This window comes from Cebidichthys violaceus, unplaced genomic scaffold (genome assembly GCF_023349555.1).
Source record: "Cebidichthys violaceus isolate CVI_PGR_0920_01 unplaced genomic scaffold, fCebVio1.0.p SCAF_20, whole genome shotgun sequence".
Taxonomy (NCBI): Eukaryota; Metazoa; Chordata; class Actinopteri; order Perciformes; family Stichaeidae; genus Cebidichthys; species Cebidichthys violaceus.
In genome coordinates, this window is record NW_027176373.1 from 7,029,907 (window position 1) to 7,053,039 (window position 23,133).

The 23,133-nt window shown below is 39.2% G+C and overlaps 2 protein-coding genes and 1 long non-coding RNA gene across 4 annotated transcripts; 1 reads left to right on the top strand and 2 right to left on the bottom strand.

The window, feature by feature from the left end:
- Positions 1-6,187, bottom strand: bach1b (BTB and CNC homology 1, basic leucine zipper transcription factor 1 b). Its single transcript, XM_068715930.1, has 5 exons — positions 5,979-6,187; positions 5,604-5,852; positions 3,837-5,276; positions 2,249-2,455; positions 1-2,149 (listed from the first exon to the last, which is right to left on the bottom strand). The coding sequence occupies exons 2-5, from the start codon at positions 5,850-5,852 to the stop codon at positions 1,817-1,819; spliced, it is 2,229 nt and encodes a 742-aa protein (XP_068572031.1). The 5' UTR covers positions 5,979-6,187; the 3' UTR covers positions 1-1,816.
- A 773-nt stretch (positions 6,188-6,960) lies between these two features.
- Positions 6,961-17,489, bottom strand: map3k7cl (map3k7 C-terminal like). Of its 2 annotated transcripts, none has more exons than XM_068716504.1 (5): positions 16,998-17,489; positions 16,013-16,094; positions 13,411-13,469; positions 12,046-12,161; positions 6,961-8,206 (listed from the first exon to the last, which is right to left on the bottom strand). In XM_068716504.1, the coding sequence occupies exons 2-5, from the start codon at positions 16,086-16,088 to the stop codon at positions 8,026-8,028; spliced, it is 432 nt and encodes a 143-aa protein (XP_068572605.1). In that variant the 5' UTR covers positions 16,089-16,094; positions 16,998-17,489; the 3' UTR covers positions 6,961-8,025. The 2 variants fall into 2 exon arrangements, with proteins under 2 accessions (XP_068572605.1, XP_068572606.1); XM_068716505.1 differs by lacking the exon at positions 16,998-17,489 and adding an exon at positions 16,478-16,517.
- A 54-nt stretch (positions 17,490-17,543) lies between these two features.
- On the top strand, positions 17,544-22,524 carry LOC137876827 (uncharacterized). Its single transcript, XR_011103466.1, has 5 exons — positions 17,544-17,605; positions 19,035-19,124; positions 19,304-19,431; positions 19,551-19,652; positions 22,379-22,524. It is a non-coding gene; the product is annotated as an uncharacterized lncRNA (long non-coding RNA).
- The last annotated feature ends 609 nt before the right edge of the window (positions 22,525-23,133 follow it).

The window sequence follows — 23,133 nt, forward strand, 5'->3', positions numbered from 1 at the left end:
GGGATGATAGTAAACATCTTTTACTGTTTGGAGCATTTTATTTTCTGTTTTTAATGTTCAATGTTTAATGTCAGTTCTTTTTCACTTTTGCTTAAAAAAATTCAGTAATCCATTTTGACATTATGATAGAAAGATACAGCCCTTTTTATGCAATAAAAATAAAGGAACGCGGTCGTAGAGCAATGTGTGCTGCAGACACACCGTAGTACACGTCTATACAGCTCTCAGTCTAGTGACTGCACAGGCACTGCCACTAGAGGGCAATAAGCACCCGCTTTATCATGCATTGCACTTTACCTGAGCAGTCTGCAATCAGCTTGGTGGGAGAAAAAAACAACTTCTTATGTCATTAACCATCAATAACACCCTCAAACCCCACTGTCCTTAAAAATACAATGTGGTTACTCAACATTTCCTCATAAAATCAATGTATAACAGATTTTCATATTTACACAAATAATGTAAGACCAGCTGCACAGTTGTGATTATCATGGCTGTAAAGAAATCTATAAATATATGCATATATAATACAGTGAAACTTGATCATGAGGAGGTTGCAAACTGGTTTTCTGTAATGAGTCCTGAGTGTCAAAGATCTACCATAAGCAGGGATAAACTAGGTGAAAGGTTAAAGGTGAAAGTCAAAAGAACTACACAACATGGAGTAAATAATTAATAAACATAACTGTGGTGTTGATAGTACAGGACACATCAATATGGTTGTACTGCATGGTAATGCTACATAGTTCACTTGACAGTAATTTAATTAAGGGTGTTAAAGATAATCAAGTTGTGCTGGGTAACACACAATATTTCCATAGCATATATAAAAAGAGTCCAATACCTGCCACAATACAGGGCAGACACATAATGTGGGACACATTATGGGAATGATTTTCATCACACTGAGTGAGGCAGCTTTTTCTCCTAAAAGTGTTGCTGCTTTGTCCATGTTCAGCATAAAAGCTCTGCTAAGGTGCACTTTCTTTAGACAGCACTTTAAACATTTTAGGCAAATTCGTGAGGTCTGTTTAAGTGAGTCAAGGCCAAGCTCAGAGAACGGTGTGCAACCAAGGAGAGCTGTGTCATTGTGGTCAGACGACCACAATGACGGTCTGAAATATCTTTGTCAGACATATGACCAGAAGGTAAACATGCCACATTATGTTTGTTGTGTTGTATGGCTTTAGTGCAAAATGCTGGTTTGTGTTGCACTCTAAAGAGAGAACCAGCACTGTCTGCAAGAGGTATTGTATGCTGAATGTTCCTATTAACACCTGAGAACCTTTATATAAATGTTAAACAATTAAAGTACATATGTTGCGTGTGAGAGTTATCCTGAGGTAATTAAGCAGTGAAGCACATTATAAATAACGAGACCATTGTACCCTTTGATTTCTGATTAAAGTTGTGATTGTCTCAGTGTTACAATTTTAACATTCTCATCATGCACCGTGGCTGACAAGTCAAGTCAAGTCTAAAAATCCATTTGCAAAGTGTGAAAAAATTGCTACAGAAGGTCATCAGAGACTTATAATTGGTGGAAACGTAAATTAATGGTTTTGGACACCTGGAATATATTCCTGACCTCTTAATTTAAGTTGTATGTTTTAAATTGAAAAGTTAGCAGGAATTAATGAGAATATGTGCTGATTATGGCCTTCCCATTATAAATGTATCACAAGTATACCACTACCTTACTATGCAGCCTGTACTTAGTCCATAATCTGTGGCAATGTCTTTAAATATTGTATGATAGAGTGGGAACCGTTTAATAACTAGTAATGTGTTGCATGTATGTGCGCTGAGTGTGTATCTAAAGTGAATGTTGACCATCACCTGTGACTGTATCTGTTTTTGAGCTGGACGAAGCCTCCTCAGACTTATCAAGGCCGACAAAACAGGCCGAGATAGAAGCCTCAGGCTGGAGTAGCAACTCAGGCTGTGAAATGAGTGCATCTTTGTGAGGAAAGAAAGAGGACAGAGGGCAGTTCGGGGAGGTGTATTGGGCCAACACCTGGAGCTGCTCTGGCTGCAGGTTGGCTTCGTTGTAGACCCTCTGGCATAATGCAGAGACACTGTGATATGTTTTTGACCTCAGCTGGCTCAAATGGCTCTTCTCCATCATTAGTTTCTCCCTCTCTGTCTTCTGTGAAACACAGTACAGACACCATGATTAACATGTCTGTAAACAAGAAGTGCTTAATAAAAGTTTACTGATTTGAAAAAAACATGTGTTTTTTTTTACCAGCTTATTGATTTCACACTGCAGATCATGTATGCAGTCTAGTTTCCTCTTGCGGCAACGCTGAGCTGCGAGGCGATTTTTGCTGCGCCGTCTTATATCATGGACAAACTCCAGCTGTTCCCGCGTAAAAACCTGTTGCTTCAGCAGCTGTTGGAAGTCATTCCTGCTCAGATCCACAATCCACTCTACAGAGAAAGGCAGCTTCACCTATGGACGCCCAAACAGAAAATAAAGGTAACAAAGGTATCAGCATCATTGAAGGAGCAAAAATCAATGCTTTAATATATATATATATATATATATATATATATATATATTAAAAATGTTTTTGTCTTTTTGTATGCTGTCAAGCTGTAGATGACATAGGAGTGTGACTATAGTACACACACACGAACACACACACCTTTAAATCAACAGGCTTGTAGAGACAGGTTTAATTTGCTTGTCCGAACATCATAAGAAATATAGATGAGAACAAACAGACACATATTTGTGCATAACTTATCATTATGAATATTGATTGTACAATGTAATGGCAATAGAATAACAACACCATCAACATTTAGATTTGATCCCTATAAGCTTCGCTTTTACTAAGCAATTTTGTCTGCCACCGGGTACCATCTCTTAGGAAAATGAAGGTCCAAAGGAAGTCTGTCACCCACTGCGCATCCAAAACAGGATGAGGATAGTGCTTTTGTTTTCCCTGGTAACTAACAGTAGCTATTCCGAGTTACCAAAGAGCATCAATGTAAGTCATTTGCTGACATTTGCAAACAGTAGAACAAACAAAGTAATTGTGGAAAACAAAATGTAGTGTGTTCTGTGTTGTTGGTAGTTGCTATAGAATCTTTTGTCAGACAAAATAAAAAAATATGAAATTATCAAAAAAACATGTGGAGCTTTTTGTATTTGAATAAAACACAGTTAAGTGAGGCAAAAGTCAAAATGGATATGGAATTCAGACACCAAGTTATATTTTTACCAAGCTGTTAATAATTAACTCTAACTCTAAGAGGAGGGTGGTTGGGTGCTGGGTTATTGCTGCTGCTAATGTGTGACAGGAAATGTACACTCACTGGTTTACTGGAGCAGTATCAATCATGTAAGGTTTTATCTAGAGTAAATAAAAGCACGGTTTTTCCTCTGAAATGACCTTCGCTTTGTCTGCACACTCACTGCACTGTTCACACCTTCTGAACAGTAACATGAGACGTTCCTCAAACCTGTTGTTTGAGTCGCCTGTAGTTATTGTTAACTCATTGGGCTGAGCTGTCAATTTCGGATGAACTGGACTCTGAACTAATTAGCAAGACACATGCACACTGTCGCAACACACACGTACACACACGTACACACACACACATCATCATTTCTACTTGGTGAATAATTAACTTAGCACTGAAGGGATTCTGAACAAACATAATGAAAAGTAATCTACAGGTTGTGTGAGCTTGCTGACCCTTTTTGACACAGATTTATTTCAGCACATGAACTTCACAGTTAGGTGGCAGCAGGACAGACGTATCAACAAACAAAACAGATGTGCAGGGCCTTAGCAGGCTTGTTTCATGCTTTAACTGCTCACCTGTCTGGCCCTCTCTCTTGTGTAGGACTCACTGTCTCCTTCTGTTTCCGTTTCTGAGTCTCCATCCTCCCCTGAGTTGAGGGATGACACACCTGACTGCGATGCCCCCTCGCACTCCGACAGCTCTGCTCCCTTCCATAAACATTTCCTTTGGTCCAGCTCCTGGTAAAAGGGACAGCTTGTGCTTGTGGAGCTGAGGTTATGGAATTTCAGCCACTCTAAAGATGTGCTCTGTACCCGTCCGCTCCCTGTATCAGAGGAACTTCCTGCATCAGGGTCCTGGAAATTCAGCTGAGATAAGCCCATGTCAGAGCCTAGCTGCTTGACCAGGTGCTCGGCCACCTCCCTTTCCACGGCGCTCCTGTCTCTGGCATTATTTACCGACAGGGCCGCTCTCTCCATGCTGCCAGTTTGTCGTCTTTCTTGCCAGCCAGAATGTATCTCATCATCTGCCTTTTGATGAATGGACCCTGGCGCTAGTGCACCAGAGTCCCTTGTTTTCTTGCCCTCAGTACTGTCCATGACGGACCTTTTTTGCCCCGGTGACCGAGTGATTGCAGGGCGCTCTGCAAAGGTCGTCAGGGGGCAATGGTGCAACATTAACCCTGATGACATCTCACTCAGCACTGTGCTCCGCCCTGACGAGACTACCTTGACACTGGATCTGTCTGTAGAGCTGATGTCTTCATCCATTTCCATCTCTCTTTCCTTCTTATTCCATTTTCTCTGCCTTTCATATGTGTCTTTCTCAATCATATCAACCTCCCCTCCCCTGCCGTCCCCTTTTTTCTTGTCATGTATTTCAGTTTTCCATGGCTCATCAGCCCCTCTTTTGCTCTGCCTGGTGGAAATAGAGGTTGAATTACCAGGGAATTCAATGTCATTCTTGCTGTTCACACTGCTGGAGCAGGGGAGATCAAAGTCATTCTTGATTACTGTTACGGGATTGTTCAGACTTTTCTCTGTGACACAAGTTTCCTTACCACAAGCCAGCTGGAACTTGCGATACTTAGGACACTGCATAAAACGACCATTTGTCCCTTCAGCTACAGGTGTAAGAGTGCCTGCACCGTTCTGACTTCCCATTTTGCTCTTCACTGATTTGTTACAGTGCCAAGCCACTTCCTGCTGAGTTGGTGAGTCAGCAACTGGTTTTACTTCTTTCTCATCCAACAACACATCAACAGAGTCAATGGCACAGTCTTCCTTTGACAATCGCCTCTGACATTTCTTCTTACAACAGGTCTTTCTCGGAACTGGGGCAGGGCTCTTGCTGCTGGAGAAGAACTTAGGGAGCAGGAAATCAAAGCATGCCTTGTCTAGGTCTCTGAAACCAAGAATGGAGGCGGAGTTACGTATTTCTAAGACATCGTCTTTCTCAAAGAGAAGTTTAGATGTGTAGGCAAACTTCAGCAAGGGTTCAAAACCAGCCACAGACACCTGGAAAAAAAGGACAAGTGACATGAATGAGCACTTTATATGCTCAAGTTAATTCTCAAGGATTGCAATCGGTAATTTCTATATTTTCTGTCAGATAATCAAACATCTAATACTGTAGGCCAAAAATATTTAAATAAAAATAGATTTTAGACTAAACAGCATAAAAAATGATACCATCAAATAACTCTCATACAGCTGTACCATCAACACTTATTGAGGAAATCAACCGTTCAGTCATTTTTCTCACTTCATTTTTACCCATTGTTGTTATTGGGTAGCACAGCTTGTGTGTATCTAATTTCTACCTGTTGTGAGGGGACATCTCACCTCTTGTGGCAGAGTGATGACCGCTCCATGCTGTGTGAGGGAGGAGATCCTCTGCGTAAAGTACTCGCTGCAGGAAGCGAGAATTGAGCGGTGGGCTCTGAAACTCTGACCCTCCACCACAACAGTAACATCACACATTGTGTCTTGGCGACGCTGCTCATCCAGGCAGCGCAGCACATGGGAGGAATGCACTGTAGACTCAAATGTAAACACAGATGACCGGGGAGCAGATGTGGCCATCAGGGACATCTATATGTAAGCACAAACACATAAACATAGACACACGCACATACAAACTTGTAGGTAACATTTCCCCTTTCAGGTTATACATACTTAAAAAGTTATACATAGAAATAACAACAAAAACTTGCCTACCTTACAAGGCTGACTTTATATATCCACGTTTCTTAGAGCGTTAAAGAAAGTCCCAGCTGCTGAGCACACATGGCTATTTCTAAATGGAATGCCGTTCAACCAGGCTACGTTTCCCAGAAAGCCTTATCTCAACTCTGGTACAAACTAAAAACTGAGCTTGACTCAGTCATATGGCTTGTGTGTGAGTATGTGAGAGGGAGGGAGAGATAGAGGGAGTGAGAGTGTGTGTGGGTGTGTGTCTGTGTGTGTGTGTGTGTGTGTGTGTGTGTGTGTGTGTGTGTGTGTGTGTGTGTGTTGCAACAGCTCTGGGTGTAACAGAGCGCTGACTCATAGACTGCTGCTGATATAGGATGAGCAAGCAGTTTTTCCCGTCCACTCCAATCCCACCCTTGCATTTGTCTGGTAAACTAACAGGCTTTTCCCAGAAAATCCCTTTATAGAAATACCCCGAACACAATTCAGGGATTAAGATGATGGTTGGGAATATAAACCCAACAGGATGTTATCTATTGTCTGTGTCTTTAGAGTTGTCTTGACTTACTTGACTAATTACAGGCAGTGCATTTTGAGAACAAGTTGTGCAAAGAAAAATTAAACTTGTTGCAAGACAATTGAGGCTATTATGTTAATCAGAAGATGAATATTTCTCAGTAGGACTCATATCTTGTTTTTATTTTTTACAGGTGGCAGCATACCTTTCTGTTTTTTCAGTTCCAGTTTTCTTTGTCATGTGTTTGTTTATGTCAGAGAGAGAGAGAGAGAGAGAGAGAGAGAGAGAGAGAGAGAGAGAGAGAGAGAGCTTTGCTGGCAGAGGCACAATAAGTTAACGGCTTTAAAAGAGTACACAACTATGATAAGTGATTATTTGTCTTTATATTCAACATATATTTATAGGCATTTGAGGTGTCAGCAGCAGTTTGGACCATGTATTAGTTGTTAAATATCTGTGATACTATGATAAAGATGACTATAGAGGCACAGGAACGCTGCCAGAAAATGTGTTTAATGATAAACTTTCAAGCAATTTTTCTATAAAGGAAAAGCACGCCTTCAAAGTGGACTAAGCTTTTCCACAAAGCACAGTTGTCAAATGTCACATGATTTGAAGGAGGAAGAGGGAAGGCTGCCAGTGTCAAACTGGCCAATCAGATGACTGTTTCAGAATTCCAGACTGAGCTAATCTCCTCATGAAAAAAAAAAAAACTAGTTCCTTTTTCCATGTCAGCACCACAATATGGTCATAAAGCCTGCACAAACACAAAAGCATGGCGAGAAATGAAACTAAGGAACTGATGCTAGTGTTAAATTAAATGCATTTTATTAATAGACGAGGATGATAAGCAACAGTTTATCTTGTTGTATACTTCTCCTTCTACATGTGTGTGAGACGCTACATCAAAAAAATGTACAACTCAGACAGTGTTGTGTCGCAACAGATATTGTGAAATATCTTCTTCTTTTGCTGTTCCTCACAAATGGCTATAATTTCCCGATCCCTGACACTCTGTTAAACATTTGTCTCATTTCCTTTTTTATCATAACAGGAACTTGACAGGCAAGTGACGGGCTGAGAGAGAGAAAGAGGGAGGGGAAACACTCCTCAAACTACAACATTTGGACCACATCATACCACCTTTGGCTCCCTCCACAGACCTCAGGTAAAAGATCTGAGTCTCTACAGGACCTGAGACAGATATCAGAATATCTGGTCATTCATGGCAGCTGACATTGTATAAATATATACTGTGAGGTATTGCAATGGCGACTGGGGATGTTCTGCAAGATCACGTAATAGCAAAACCCAGAAAAGTGGCCTTGTGTCATGGTCTTGGTAGAATCCCTACAACAGCTGAACACAGATGATGACAGTAAGTCTGTGGTTCAAACAAATGACTCAGACATGAATAAACACAACGCCTCTCTGTAGCTGATTCACTGACTGTTGTTATGAAGAATGAACACTAGCTGTGCCTTTATTTCTGCATGGTGTCCGGGCCTGAGCGTCAGCTGGATTTCTGGAGGCCTCAGGTTCCGCAGAGGTCAGAGGTCACGAGGAGTCCTGCCTCGTTCGATTGGTCAAGCAGAGCCTCTCCAGCTGCTGAGCGCGCTCGTTGTGGACGGTCATCAAGGTGCGGTTCTCCTCTGTTAGACGACGAAACTCCTCCTCTAGACGGGCGATCTCCATGGCAACCTTCTCATCCTCCACCAGCTCTGCCAGCAACTTGCGCCTAAGAGAGGAGGATAAATCAGTATAGAGTTTCTTCTAATTCTAATATTAATTTGCTGTTCAGTCATTTGTTTATTTAATTTCTAGCTTAATGTTTTTTAGTTGTGAAAAGCTGGACATTGTCCCAGCTTACACTTGGCTTGAGGCAGGGAAACACTCATAACAGGTTCCCAGACGATCACTCAAATTCATACCTATGAGCAATTTAGATTCTCCAGCTGTGTTTTGTTTCTAAAATATGGCGGGGGGGGGGGCAGAGAAACCAAAATAAACATGGAAATTATGCAAACTTACAGGAAGGGCTGAGCTTATGAAATAGAAAAACACTGCTTACTGTTGGGCAACAAAGCTAACATTCTATGGCCTAAATAAGTATAATATTAATAATGCTGAGGTCAATGTATAATCTTATGTATAATAGAATATGGTGTGCTACTGTGTACAGACCTAAATCATAAACATATTGGTTAATGATGAAAAGAGCCTTAAGTGAAGCAGAATTTCACCAAAGGTCTCTGTAAAGAAGATTATGTTATTTGTTTGCAATATAATGGTAATGTTTTTCCACTCCAACTGTATTTTTGGTGTCTTATAAGTCCATGTGGGCTGAGGACTTGTATGGGCATGAAAAAATAACATAAACTAACATTATTTCATCATCCCAACTATCTTTCTCAATGAAGTCAATCGAATTGAATGACTCTAGCTCTGGTTTAGACATGCTGACCTGACTTTGGCTGGCAAACAGTGGTTCACACTCTGGGAAGAGATCAGCCTTTGGACTTTGAAAGGCAGTGTAAGCACACATGCACAGAAATGTATGTGTGCAACATGCTTGTCATGTCCTCACGCTTGAGAGTGTGTGAATGTCAGTGTTGTATTACTGCTGGTAAGTGCCAAGTCACATAACAGCAGCATCAACAAGGAAGAAAAAGAGTCTCTATTCTACAATATAGGCTGTCTGTGGAGCTTTTATGCCATAACTTATTAACTAATATGACAGAAGATGACATATTGGTTTGAGATAAGCCCAAATGATTTAAAGGCCTAATACTTAATTTGGTTGAGGTAAATTTACACATACATTTGATAGGTTTGCCATAATTTTGAACACTTTCTCCAGCTGTGTTTATTAAAAGCACAACTGATTTAAACAAATGACTTAGGTTGAGTTTTGTCCAGGGTTTTCCCCAATATTAAAAATGTATTAATTTCAGCTTAATAGCGGGATGCAAGTGTTTTGAATTTTGTTAGTGGGGCTACTCTTTTATTTGGATCACAAATGAACCTTTTCAAACTTGTCTAAAACTACATGTTTGTCATTATTATTTGAATTAACTTAAGTAAAAAATACATTTACTTTAGAATTAATATGGTATGCAATATGTAATTTTCCTATGGATAAATGTACCTTATTGAGTCCAAAATGATGCATCATTAAAATTCAGCTTTCTGAAATAATTAACTGATGATTACAATGGACTATTCATAAGAAATTGTCTTGTCCAATGTCTAAAAAATGTGAAAAAAATGTTCAGACTATTCATTTCCTGTTAGACCAGAAAAAAATTGATTTAAATAGACATAACTGCTGAATGGAAACTATGATGTTTACTTCATCTTATCTTATCTCTGTGTATTTCCTCATCCACAATCTATTTTCAGCTTTTACACATTTCCCTAAGACTGGTAATTCCATCTGAGTTGGTAAGCATAACTTTATTTATCTTTTAATACTTTATGAAACACATGCAAAACACACAGATATGTGATATGTGGCTTCTCTAATATACCATTTTATAATCGTACATCATTTTACTGGTTTTAGGGTTAAATGACTGTTGTAACTCAAATTAAAAAACTACGTTTTGAACAACGAGTAAAATACAGTGTCATTTGCAGATAAAGATCAGTGATTGAGATACATTACTTTAGTGCTGAGTTTCTCCTTTCTTTATCAGAAGCAAGTTCAAACCTGTATGTCCATATGTATGTATGCGTGTGTGGGTATGCATGTTTATGTGACATAGGGAGCTTGAAAAAGAGGAAGAGATCTTTTTCAGTCCAAAAAATTCCATCCGGAAAACAAAAGAAGCCAGATCAAATCTGATAAAAATTGTACAGAACACCTTTTTTCTTATTTAATAAAAAGGGTATACATTTTCAAATTTGAAAAAATACCTTCGGATGTTTAAAAAAATTTCAAAACTTCGAATATGGATGTTTTATAATTCTTTCACAATTGGGGATTTTTCTTGTGTAATCTCTTTGTGTCATGATTCTGTTCACTGGTATTACAGGACTGATCGAACTGACAAAATGGATCGTTAACAAGTTTAAGTTCAATGTTACAGTATGCACTTGTTTGATACTGATCAAAAGTAGACTATGTGGATTTTGGAAAATCCCTCTGCAGTGTGTTAGAGTGTTGTTCCTGTTGTCGTCCATGCAACACTTCACTGTAAGTCTGAAAATCTCCTTTCTATCTTTGTGTAGTGATATGGGAAGTAACAAAACTGTCATTGTATCATGCCTCTCTATGGTCGATAACCAAAAGCTAAAAATATTCACTCTTCCACAAAATATATTCAATGTTCAAAATGAAGTATCGGTATCAGTCATACTGTACCTTAATTGCATTTTTAGTATCGGCCTAAAAGCACAATTGGTATTGTTGTCACTTCTGTCTAGTCTAACTTTACTTTAAGTGTGAATCTAACTTTGTGTGTGTCAGTGGATGTTGGCATGAGCTACAGTGTGAAAAAAGAGAACCAAGAGTTTCTACCAGCCTGACTCATCATGTTCTTATCCAAACTCAAGGCTATACTCATCACATCAGAGTCTGCGCCATGCTGTTCTCTATTTAGGAGCTGCCAAGTGGTGTAGGTTGTGTGCGTGATTGTGTGTGTGTGTGTGTGTGTGTGTGTGTGTGTGTGTGTGTGTGTGTGTATGTAGGTGTGGTGGTGGGGTAGCAGCAAGGGCCTTGAAAATCCTACTGCTAAAACTACCCACAGCTGCTGAGGGCATAGGGGACAGTGTGCACTGTGTGTGTGTGTGTGTGTGTGCGTGTGTGTGTGTGTGTGTGTGTGTGTGTGTGTGTGTGTGTGTATGTGTTATACACTTCTGTTTATGTGCAAGCACACACACACAGTACATACTCTATGTGCATTATAGCATACAGCATGTCTCACTCAATTACATCTGACAAGGGCTGCAGTGTAATATTCGCCACAGTGAAGATGTTACTTTTTCCTAAATACGATCCAGAATCAAACAAAGAAACAGCAGAGCAACCTTCACATTCACACTCATTGCTGTTTACATCACACATGCTTGATCTTGTTTCTAATTTTAAAGTAATTATAATAGTGAAGAAATACATCTGAAATCAAAGTCATACATTATCAGCTGTTCAAATATCACATTATGGAAAGGGCTCGCTGTAGATTATGTGGTAAATGCTGTGGGAAAGCTATAAACATGTGCCATCTGGTGGACATTTTGATCCAAAATGCCTTGTGGTCCTCCAGTACAAGAGTTGCAATTCATTATGGTCTAAGTTTATGTTCCAAACTTGCACTGATATTACAATAAATTATTATTATAATTATAAAAGCACATTCTTATTTGTTCTCCTTGAATCAATATTACCCAATAGTGTACCAGTAAGGAAATATTTGAATATTTCATTAAGCCAAGAAGTCGACAGGCACAGCTATGAGTGACACCAAACGTAATTTGAACATGCATCCTTCTGATTAGATGTGCTCCCAATGCAACCATTACAAGCTCCTGTTTGTTCTTTTCCATTTTTTTAAAAAGGCATTCACAGGGACTCACTTGCGGTCCTCAAGCACAGCGATCTCATGTTTGACCTGGTGGAATTCTCTCGCCATCCTGCAGTGCTCCTTGTACACCTGAACACTGTCTCTCAGAGACCCACAGGGGGGCACTGGCTGCAAGAGGTTAGAGAGAGATGCCATGTTAGTTTAGGGTCAGGCAAAACAAAACAAAAGAGATTATAATATATACAAATCTGGACCTGTTATTTGAAACAGCACTTTCCAAGAAGCTCCATGAAATTTGCTATAGATATCACTTCTGGTGAAACAAGAGATTGCTGTATGTGAGGACAACAATTGAGACCTAAATTAACTTGTCTCCATATTACTTGTACAAGACCTACAGATGCTTTTTTTTCACACCGTGGAAGGCCTTACAGTGGGAGACCTTGTGGAGCAATGGTAGCATGTCGGACGCCAGATAAGAATATTGCATGTTCAAATCAAGTTACTGTCATTAAAAATGTTTACAGTCCTATAAATTGAATATGAATATTGATTATAAAAAAAGCATACGTAACTACGATTAATGGGAATGAAACAGATACCTCTATTAGCCTGTGGTACAGTGCATGAAAGCTGTCATTCATTGGCCTGCTACTGCTGTTCTCATTTGATACTCTAAAAACCAGCATGCACTTTATGTGACCCTGGCTCTGGCACTCGTTGAAGGATAATTCAATGACAACACTAATAGCAGATTGAGCGCACACAGTAAAGACATTGATTTACAAGGTTGATAAGCTTAACCCAAGCTTCTCCTGATGTATACTCTGTTTCTACCGTCAACAGAATAATGCTTTAGAGGGAAATTTCAACATCACATACATTTTTTAGAGGGTTATGGCCACTTTAATTCAGGATTTATTTCATTATGAAGTACATTTTCAATATTTCCCTCTCAACCTGCCCCCAGCTCTTTAACAGTTAGTGCTTTCCAGAATAATTTCTCTGAGCTGGCTTTAGATGTAAAATAGTTGTACAGTAAAAGGAAAGAGCAATAATGACAGCAACAGTATAATTTATAGAGCAAAAACATTCAAAATCAAAGAGGGAATTCATTTGGCATTTGACTATCCATTAGATCCATAAAAACAAATAAGCATTAAAACACAAACCAGAGCTGCAAAAATTAAATGCATTGAAAATGAAATGCAAAAAGCATAAGAGTGCAGGGTAGGATTTTGACTTTTCCTTTAAAAGGCACCCAATGCGATCCTTTACCAGCGCTGTGGATTTAAAATCATTGCCATCTCTTCAATACTCTGTCTATCATCTCTTGTGCTGCTTTGCCAACAAAACAAGGTGTGTGTTCAAAGCAATGTGATGCCACAGTATGTACAAGTATAGTAGTACTGTATACCTGCAGTCGCTGTTCAAGATCCGGGAAAGTCTTAGGAAGGTCCTCCACATCTTTTACATCTATAGAAACAGAATGCAATTTTCAGATATGAACAATCAGTATAATGATGGATTTATACTGACATACCAAAACACAATATTGTATATTCTTAATGATACCAACTATTTAAAAATGTTTGGTTTGACATTACTACAATTTGTGTATGCTTTACTGCTTACTAATTTCCAAAGCATACTGAGGGTATTCAGATCTTCCACTTGATTAAAAGTAGCAGTAAACTGTAACTGTAAAAACATTCTGTTACAAGTGAAAGTCCTGCAGTTTAATTTAAGTAAATGTATAGAAGTTTTAGCAAAAAAAAATACTTAAAGTATCAAAAGTAAAATCACTTATTATACAGAATGATTCCTTTCAGAGCATCATGTTATTATTTATATTGTATTATTAGCTCATTATTATTGATGTATAAACCGGTAAGGGGCATGTTAATGTTGTTGCCGGTTGTGCTAAACACTTTATTTATTGGTGAGTATTCTTATCTATAACAATGCATCTGATGCATCAGATGATCAATATTGTTTCGTATAAAATCTTAATATGTAAAGTAAAGATGTCAGATAAATGTGGTGAAGTTTCAAGTAACAAAAGTTTAAAATACTCACGTAAAGTAAATGTACCTCAAAACTGTACTTTAGTAAACTACTTGTGGAAATGTACATAGTTACTGGACTCTCCACCAATAGTCTTTTGATTGATTTACTTTCTTCCATCAAAGTACTCTATGATAATCAGCCTGCAGAGATTTTAAACTTGTGGAAGAGAGATTATTTTGTCAAATGTAGGTCCAAATGATGGGGTGATCAAACAAGCAGTTGCTTTTTCGCCTCTTAAATTGAACCAAAATGAAACACTATAGGGGCCTCTTATACGTCCCCACTGCCACACGTTACTACACGTATAAATGAGCCGTGTCCTTTTACTATACAACAGTAATGAGCTGTCACACTGAAAGACATGAAGGGTATGAATACAAACAAACAAACACAGTGGGCAGAAAGAACAGACAGGCCAGATGTATGGACAGATAGGTATTCAGACAGACAAGCCGCCTGCCAGACATACAGACAGACGGAAACAGACAGGTTGTCTGGACCAGCCTCTGCCTCGCCAGTAATGTCCCCCTGGAGTTGTGGAACACATGTGGAGAATCCTAGGATGATGCAACTTTCTAAAAGCAGAAGTATCAGTGGGCCAGCCTACAGCCATGGGGCCAATTATGATGCGGAATAAATACAGTTCTAATGCTTAGGATTGACACCGTGTGGGGTTATAACTATGGCTGGCATGAAGTCATGAGAGCCCTAGAGGATGATCCCTAGATGGAGCACAGGTCTTAGTCCCCCTGCTGAGAAACACAAGTTCAAAGAGGCAACAACATGATCGTCCAGGGAATATCTAAAATTTGATCTTGGAGGGTGGGGTCAAATTGCCTGAACAGCTCTGGAAGCAACCACTGCCACTAAAACAAAGCTTACAGGCATGCTACCAACTAAAGCCGGCCATGTACAGTTACTTACATAAAATTAACCAGCGCACAACTAAACAAAAACACGTATTGGAAAACTAGGTGAAAATAAACTGAATCCACACAAATGGATGGTTGAGCTGAGAAGAAATGGCAAGATAGAAAACAAAAGTACACCAATAAGAATGATTAAGAAATGAAAAAGTGATTTCAGGAGGACATGTTGCCATGTGAGAATGACAGGCAGAATGCCATGGGGTTCAATGAATCACTGCTTCGAGTGGGATTTGAGTGTAGTTCCTGCTACAGCCCTTCATCTCACTTCCTAAGAGAAAGACAAGAGGGATCAGAGATGGGCGGAGTAGGACTGGACGTGTTAACTGCTTATAAATATAGGCCAGTGTTCTAAAAGCTGAACAGTGAATCAGGCAGTATGACACTGTTAGTATTAGAGGGGAAACCTGACTCTGCCATTGCATAGCTGCAGCTGCTGTCCCAGTGCCTGGCCCCTCTGCAGTGAAACATCCTGACAGACACTACCTTGCACCATAGGTAGGGTAGACCTTTGAGCTTTGATTGAAGATTAAAAAAATAAATAATACTGGTCCCATGAGCAATTGCTTGTGTGTGTGCATACTTGTGCGTTTCGCAAGTGCACAGCTGTGCACATGCATGTGTGGTCACTTTTTAATATGCTGTGGTCCTACAAAAATAGAGGGAGCACCTGTCTCCGCTACAGCGTAGAAGAATGAACACAGTTAAAGTGATAGGGTGTGAGGCGGGAAGGGGGGGGTGCCTGGTCTGTTTTGGTGGGAGGAATGCCGTGCATGTGTTCCACACATACTGTAAATGCAGTGAGAGTAGAGCTCCAAGCAACGTCAGGTGTTAAATGATCAATTGAGTAATAGGTGCAACTACACTCAAAATAAGTTGTTACCATAATTTTTGAGATGACGAGACACACGTGTACGTGCAGGGGCCTTAGTGTGTGAGGGGAGCACACGTATGGCTACAGTACGTGTGTATGTGTGTGTGTGGGGGTGTGTGTGCACAGTTTGCTACTGATCATGTGTTTACCTGATGTTTCGTCGAGGCTGAAGGCGATTCTAACTTCAGATTTATCAGGAGACACTCTTCTGGTTGAGGTGATCATTTATCCCTTCATGAGGCCACAGGCACAAAACAGAGCTGTTAGCACAATAACAAGGGCCTAATGAAAGACACGGGACGATGTAATAATGAAAATGATGTCGGATATTTTTACAATTGTGGTGATTTCCTACATTTCTCTGTTTTATGTGACTGTAAATTGATTATCTCTGGGTTTTAAACTGTTGCTTGGACAGAACAAGAAATTTGGAGATGCCACCTTAGCTTCTTTGAAATTATGAAGGGCACTTTTGTCACTATTTTATTTATGGACCAGACAATCAGCAGATGAATAGTATAAGTCCTAATTTGATGTGTAAGCTAAGTATACCATTTTGTATTCCGACCCAGTGCATTGTTGGGATTTTATCCACTCTTAACTAAATACTTAACTCAGCAGGTGCTGTTATCAGTTGGAATGAAAGTCTTGCTTTGATAAATCATGTGATTAATCCACACCTAGAAAAGTACAGGGCTTTATGAACACACACACTCAGTCTCCAGTTTCATCATGCATTTAGAGTTGCAGTGGGGTTAAATAATTAAAAAACTTTGACAGACATAAGGTCTGGATTTTGCATGCCCCCCTCCAGTACAGGCTTTTTATATCGGGGCATATGCCTGCTTTAACTCTGGTAAACCCTCTGTCTCACTCAACAAACCTCAATGACCTTCTACACCAGCAAATAAAGCCTTTTTATTTAGGCTCTTTCGGTTGCTGGAAAAGCAAATCATGCCTAATGCTGTCAAAATATAACATTATTAGTAGATGGAATAGCATAATAGTACACCTATTGTTGTCATATAATCCGCATTATGATGGAGAGAGACTACTTTATTACAGACATGGACTATCTCCAGCATATACTGGGTAACTGAAAATGAATCACCTGAGCCAACAAGTCATTGTTACCTGAAGCAGCACGAGCCCGACGCAGGAAATTCCGTAAAAATAAAGATTAAAATCAGGTAGAAGTCTACGTCCTCAATATTGATAGCCGCCTTTTCCCCGTCGGACCACCGCTGAGGTCTCTTCAGAAATAGTATAAGGCGTCTCTCGGCCGCACCATGGCATAACTATCTCTCCAAAAGTTGACCTCCACTTCCCTCTTGAGACTCCAACTATATTATTTAGAATTCAGAAGTTCTCCACCATAATCAATGCATCAGTCAGAGGGACTCCAGCAGCTCAAGTTTGCGTTGGCATTGACATGTTATCCACGGACTGTAGCAGCCATGCGGTGAAGAGCAACACAACAGGGCGCAGGCAGTCGAGGAATGTCGTCCTCTGTCCCCCCGTGGGGACCGGGGCCCAATTAAATGTCTCAGATGACATGACTTTAGCCCGCAAAAATGCCCATAGCTGCGGCACTGTTTTGAGTGACACGGTCGCCGGGATGGTCTTTGGCTTTGCAATAGCTGTGCAATGAGACAGTTGCTCAGAATGAACATCTCATGCTATAAATGCTCTGGAGGAAGAAGCATCCCCGACTGTTTTCCTGCGGGGAGGTCGTAACGCAGGTAATATGAGTGTTATACCAATAGGGGGAGTTTCTTACAATACATGGGCTACTTCAAAGGGTAGGCTTTTTAATGGGACACGGCGAATTTACACATAGATCAGTTTACTCAGGAGTACCTCTCTGTAGGCCTACTCTCTCTACCCTATAGGCTGTGAAAAATTGTTATATAGTGATGTCTGTGGCGCTGTAGCTTAGTCTAGAAAACATATTCTTGGTGATGTCATCAGTCCAAAAAAGATTAAGGGATAATGATTGATTTCCTTTTAAAACAAAGACAAAACTTGTGGGTGGGAGTTTGAGAGGTTGGGAATTTAACGGGCAGGAAGGATTTAATGAAAGTGTGAGGTACTCAAATGTCTGGTCACAATTTGTGGTTAAAAGGATTAATTTGTGTACAAAGATGGACATCATGACAGCTCCCCTGAGGTGCAGCCAAAACGTATCGACCGCCCCCTCGTGGCCGTTTGCAATATAGGTCATGAACCCCGCCCCCTCCATGTAAGCGGATGTAACCATAGACTGGGATGTACTGTAACTAGTACATTCAAGTAAACTTAAAACACATTTCTCCCAATAATGTTTTCTGTCATTTATGTAGTTCTAATCACGATGATGTTTGTTCAAATGTTTATTCTGCTAATAAATTTGGTTGTAATTAGTTATTTGACGCTACAAAAAGGGGAATTGACGTCATGATAAACAGCCGGGTTTCTCTCGGGCTAACAAGCTGCGGATATGTCCCGCTCCCGATTGCGAGGCTTCTGCGCGGCAGCACACACCGCCCTGTGTGTATAGCGCCTTGTGGCAGCTCCTTCATACGGGGTATTTTAAAAACATGTGAGACGTTTGCCTACAGGGGTTTGAAGCTCCCCGCCTGACAGAAATCTCCTCAAATGAAGGCAACAAACTTACTTGGTCAGGTTTAAGAAATCATCAAGGTTTGTTTTAAAATATTCACATTCAGCCCTGAAGGCAAACTTTCCCCATGTGCAGGTATTTGGGCTGCACTTCTGTACAGCAGCAGTATGTTGGGATGTGTACATGTCAATACAAAGAAGACCTTTTTTTATATGATACAATTGGCCACAAAGCCTGACTATTATTCCTATAATTGTAGGCAGATGCAGAGTCCCAATGTCACAGAAATGGATCATTTAGTGTTTGTTAAAAATACACTTTCATACAAGCTTAATTGTATTACAATTTTGTGGACCATTTCCTACACAAGAAAAAATATGACAAAATAGAAACACTAGTGTGCTCTTTTTTTAAATTTGCATCTGGAAAAATGTAAACAGTTGCAAGAAAAATATTCTCTCTGCAGCATCTTAACATTTAAAATCAACATCAGGGAAACATTGTCCATCATTTTGACGGTTTACGCACCAAGCAGATGTAAGACGGGCACTTTTATTTGTCACTCGTAGATATGCTGCTTCAATGGATGACGTCTGTGAGGAGGAAAAGCGTTATACAGAACAACTTTGACAACATCTTCTCTGGGCTGAAGCTCTGAGGTAGGATATTTTTTCTCATTACCGTTATGTTAAATGTTGAATATTTCAAATCAACATTTAAAATTTAGTGGCCTCTCAAGCTTAATTACGAGCTTGTTGAAAATTCATGAACTTAAAAGATATGGTCTGTAATGAACATAGACATTCAGACATCATTCAGTGTGATTTACATTTCCCAGGAACATAATTTCCTCTGATGTCCAGCACTTCAGAATACCTTAAGCTGAAATTTAAGCCCATTTCTCAGAGAAAAACGTGAGGTGTTAGGGGGAGGAACATCAGACTGGATGAAGATGAGGACATCTCGGTGAGGAGAGACGGACCTGAAAAACACTAATATCTGCACACAGCTGGAAATTGCAACAGTCAAATTACAGGATTTTTATATTTGAATGATTGTGTGTCTATATGTTTTTTGCTTCTCAGCGCTCAAGACAATGCTGGAGGAGCAGCTGGGGAACTCATAAGAAGCAGATCAGCCACTTCCTTGAAGTCTAAGAAGAGCAGAGGGTGCTGGCGAAACTCAGAGTGAGGAAACACCAGCAAAGCAAAACATGGTCTTGATACTTTATTATTGTTTAAGTAAGCATAATATGCCACATATTTCATAATATAGTATGTCATGAACATCATGAAAACAGTCATAGTGTAGTATGTCATTAAAATGTCATAAAAATGTCATAGAATAGTATGCCAAAAAAATGTAATCCCAATTATATTTTATTTGTATCAATATCACAAATTTGCCTCTGACATAAAAAAGTGAAATGTCTTAAAAATAGTATGCTATAAGTCATCAACAATATATGATACAAAAACTATTTAAAAAAAACATTGCATAGTATGCCATAAATAGTAGTAGTAGTTTTCCATAAAAATGTAATACAAATATAGTATAACATGCCATAAAAATGTCATTGTATAGTATGCCTTGAAAGAGACTGATTTTCTTTATACATTCTTCATACATTCATATTCTTTAGACATTTTATTGACTTTTTTCGACATACTATACAATGACTTTCTTATATATATTATACTATGACCTATTAATGACTATTTTCGACATACTATTACTATTTCGACATACTATACTGATGTATTTTTTTTACTTCTTTCAACATACTATACAATTATTTTTTTGGTGTACTATACGATGACTATACTGATGTAAGATTCTGTGACTTTTACATTTTATTGACTTTTTTTAACATACTATACTGTGACTTTATTGACTTTTTTCAACATTCTCTACTATGACTTTTTATTTACTTTTTTTTTACATAACTGTCTTTGGTATACTATACTATAATATTTTTGTTCTTTTTTGACATACGACGTGACTTTTTATTGACTTCTTTCAACATACTATACCATGACTTTATATTGACTTTTTCAACATACTGTAATGATACTTTTTTGACATACTTTACTATGACTTATTCATTACTTTTGTCAACATTATAAAATATGATATAATATAGCCATTTCCACGTCTCCTGGCTTCTTTTCCGATTCCCTCGATAGCGCGATCGGATTTAAGATTAACATCCTCATTTTCTTTTCTGAATTAATGAATAGTTTAAATTCCTCTCTGACAACACAACAACTCGACTGCCTTCATCTGAACAGCTTTTTTTACGGCCTTAATTTGCAAACAAACGTTCTCCCACTACAAACAGGACTCCAGTCATCAAAATACATATCGTCATCGTAGTTGCCATCCTGATCCAGTTACAAGTGTATGCCAACCGATAGGTCCAAAGTCCAGAACAACTTTGGCAGAAGCCAAAAATGTATCCCGACAAACTGTTTATGCGGAAACAACCAATTTGAAAGCGCCGCTGTCTGTCGGTCTCTTCCGGTCTGACAAACTGTTTCCTGCCCTCGACTGCATTACCTGCCTCCCCTCACCTGGATGTAGCGATGCAGGCGGGGCTGCTGCTGCCAGTCATAGAAAGACAGACAAGGACCGCAGGTTTGCGTGTTATGACTACATTTCGTCATTGATTAAGTGGCATCATTGTGAATCACCATCAAATAAGGTCTGACACTCCTGGGCTATTTTTATGTTATGGAAGTTCATTTCAGCCCTACAGTTAACAGTATTTTTACACAGTATTGCTAAATGCCTTAAAGCCCAACTACACGGTGAAGCAGGAAATGTCCATGCCTGACATTTTCTCTGTTGTTGAAGAGGACCTTTTCAGAAATTCTGTGTTTTGTTATGCCCATCATCTAGCTAAAACTGTAATAGTGTATGTGATGGCTGATAGATTTCAATATGTTATGTTATTGAAAATAACACTTGTAGCATCAGTGCTCTACTTTACCTTTGTCTGTGCTCATCCTAAGGTCTTCTCTCTTTCCACCCCAGCCTCCAGTACTTACATCAATTGTAGTACTCGCTTTTTAAACTATGCAATACAAATACACGTAACAATACTATTTCTGTACTGCGAGTTATCATGATAACTATTTTTATATTGATGCTTTTACTATTTGTGATGTAGTATCGAAAGCCTACCTTATTTCAGTATGTAAATTTGTCTATGGGAAATTAAGCTCACCTTGAAAGATTTCTCTGGTCATTACATACAAAAGTCAAAAGAGAGGTATAAAGTTAGTTTTTTTGACTGTACTAACAAAACAATTTACAATTCATTCAAGTGTGTGACAAATCTGCAAAACTAGGTAAGAATAGTCAGTAGTTTATAGAAAATGTACTAATTTATTTTTGATCTTACTGTTTATTTCAAATTATTCAACCTGATGACAAAAAACATTCCCAATGTCTCATTTATCACATTCTTAAACTAAATATAATTTATACTCAGCTATAAATACAACTCAGCTTTAATATACTAACATATTTGAAAATAAGAGTGAAAATCTAGTAGGCCAGCTCCAGATGTTTCTGAATCTAGATCCTGCTAATCTTAAACTGTAAAGTACTTTTCAATTGTGTGAACTAGGGCACTGGGGTAATTTCAGCTTGTAAACAGTACATCTATCTGTTTCTCCTTGAATGAATGAGTGAATGTGTTCTGGTGAATAAAGCAACAAGTTGCCACAACAAGTTGTGGCTTTGCCACAACAAGTTGTGGCTTTGCCACATCGTCTAAACACGCAGCTATACTTGTTCACCACATGGTGGAGTAGTCAAACACCCTGAAGGAGCAGCAATATACTAAAAACAATAATATAACACTCTGGTTTCTCAGCTTAAACTACTGTCACCGATCTGTGCACAGGCATCCATGCACACCTTCAGCTCTGTGAGAAGTTGGATTGTGGTGTCAGAAGCCGTAGACACTCTTCATACAGGATGGAGGCACATTTCTACCCATTCCGCCCTGAGTGATGTTGGGAAGCTCAGCGTTACAGTGTCAGGGGTTTCAACTGCTGGTGGCTCTGTGGCATCTGGGACGTCATGGACTGTTTCATCAACATCCTCAATGTCCTGTCAGTGCATAAAAGAAATTACATGAAAATATGTTTGTGTTATCTGTGAAAACGGATGCTCCTTGTCATTTAAAACTCTGAAGCAAGTGCTGAAGCACATACAAAGTGATAATGACACATGATACTTGCCATTCTGTTTTTTTTACTAGATGAGAATGTATGTTTTATGTTCATGCAAAAAGCATTGTGTATAATACCCACTTGGTCTGCTAAAAGTAAACCGCAACTGGACATCCCAGGGACTGGAATCAAGTGGCGCTCCAGTAGCGTGGAGGTCAGTGGTTGACTTGAATCATCCCTAAACCATTATCATCATGAAAATATAATAAGCATATTGGTGACCAGAAGCGTTAGCTATTCAGGACGAAGAGAGGAGGCAGTGCAAAGCCCTCACCTTTCTCCAAAGAACACGTGCCAGCTGTGGTAGTATAGGATAATTAATATACTGTGTACATTGTAGACTAGCTTTTTACTGCCTGTGGTGGTCTCACTTGATGGAAATGGTTCATATCTGCTGAGCAATAAATATGTGTGAAACTTTATT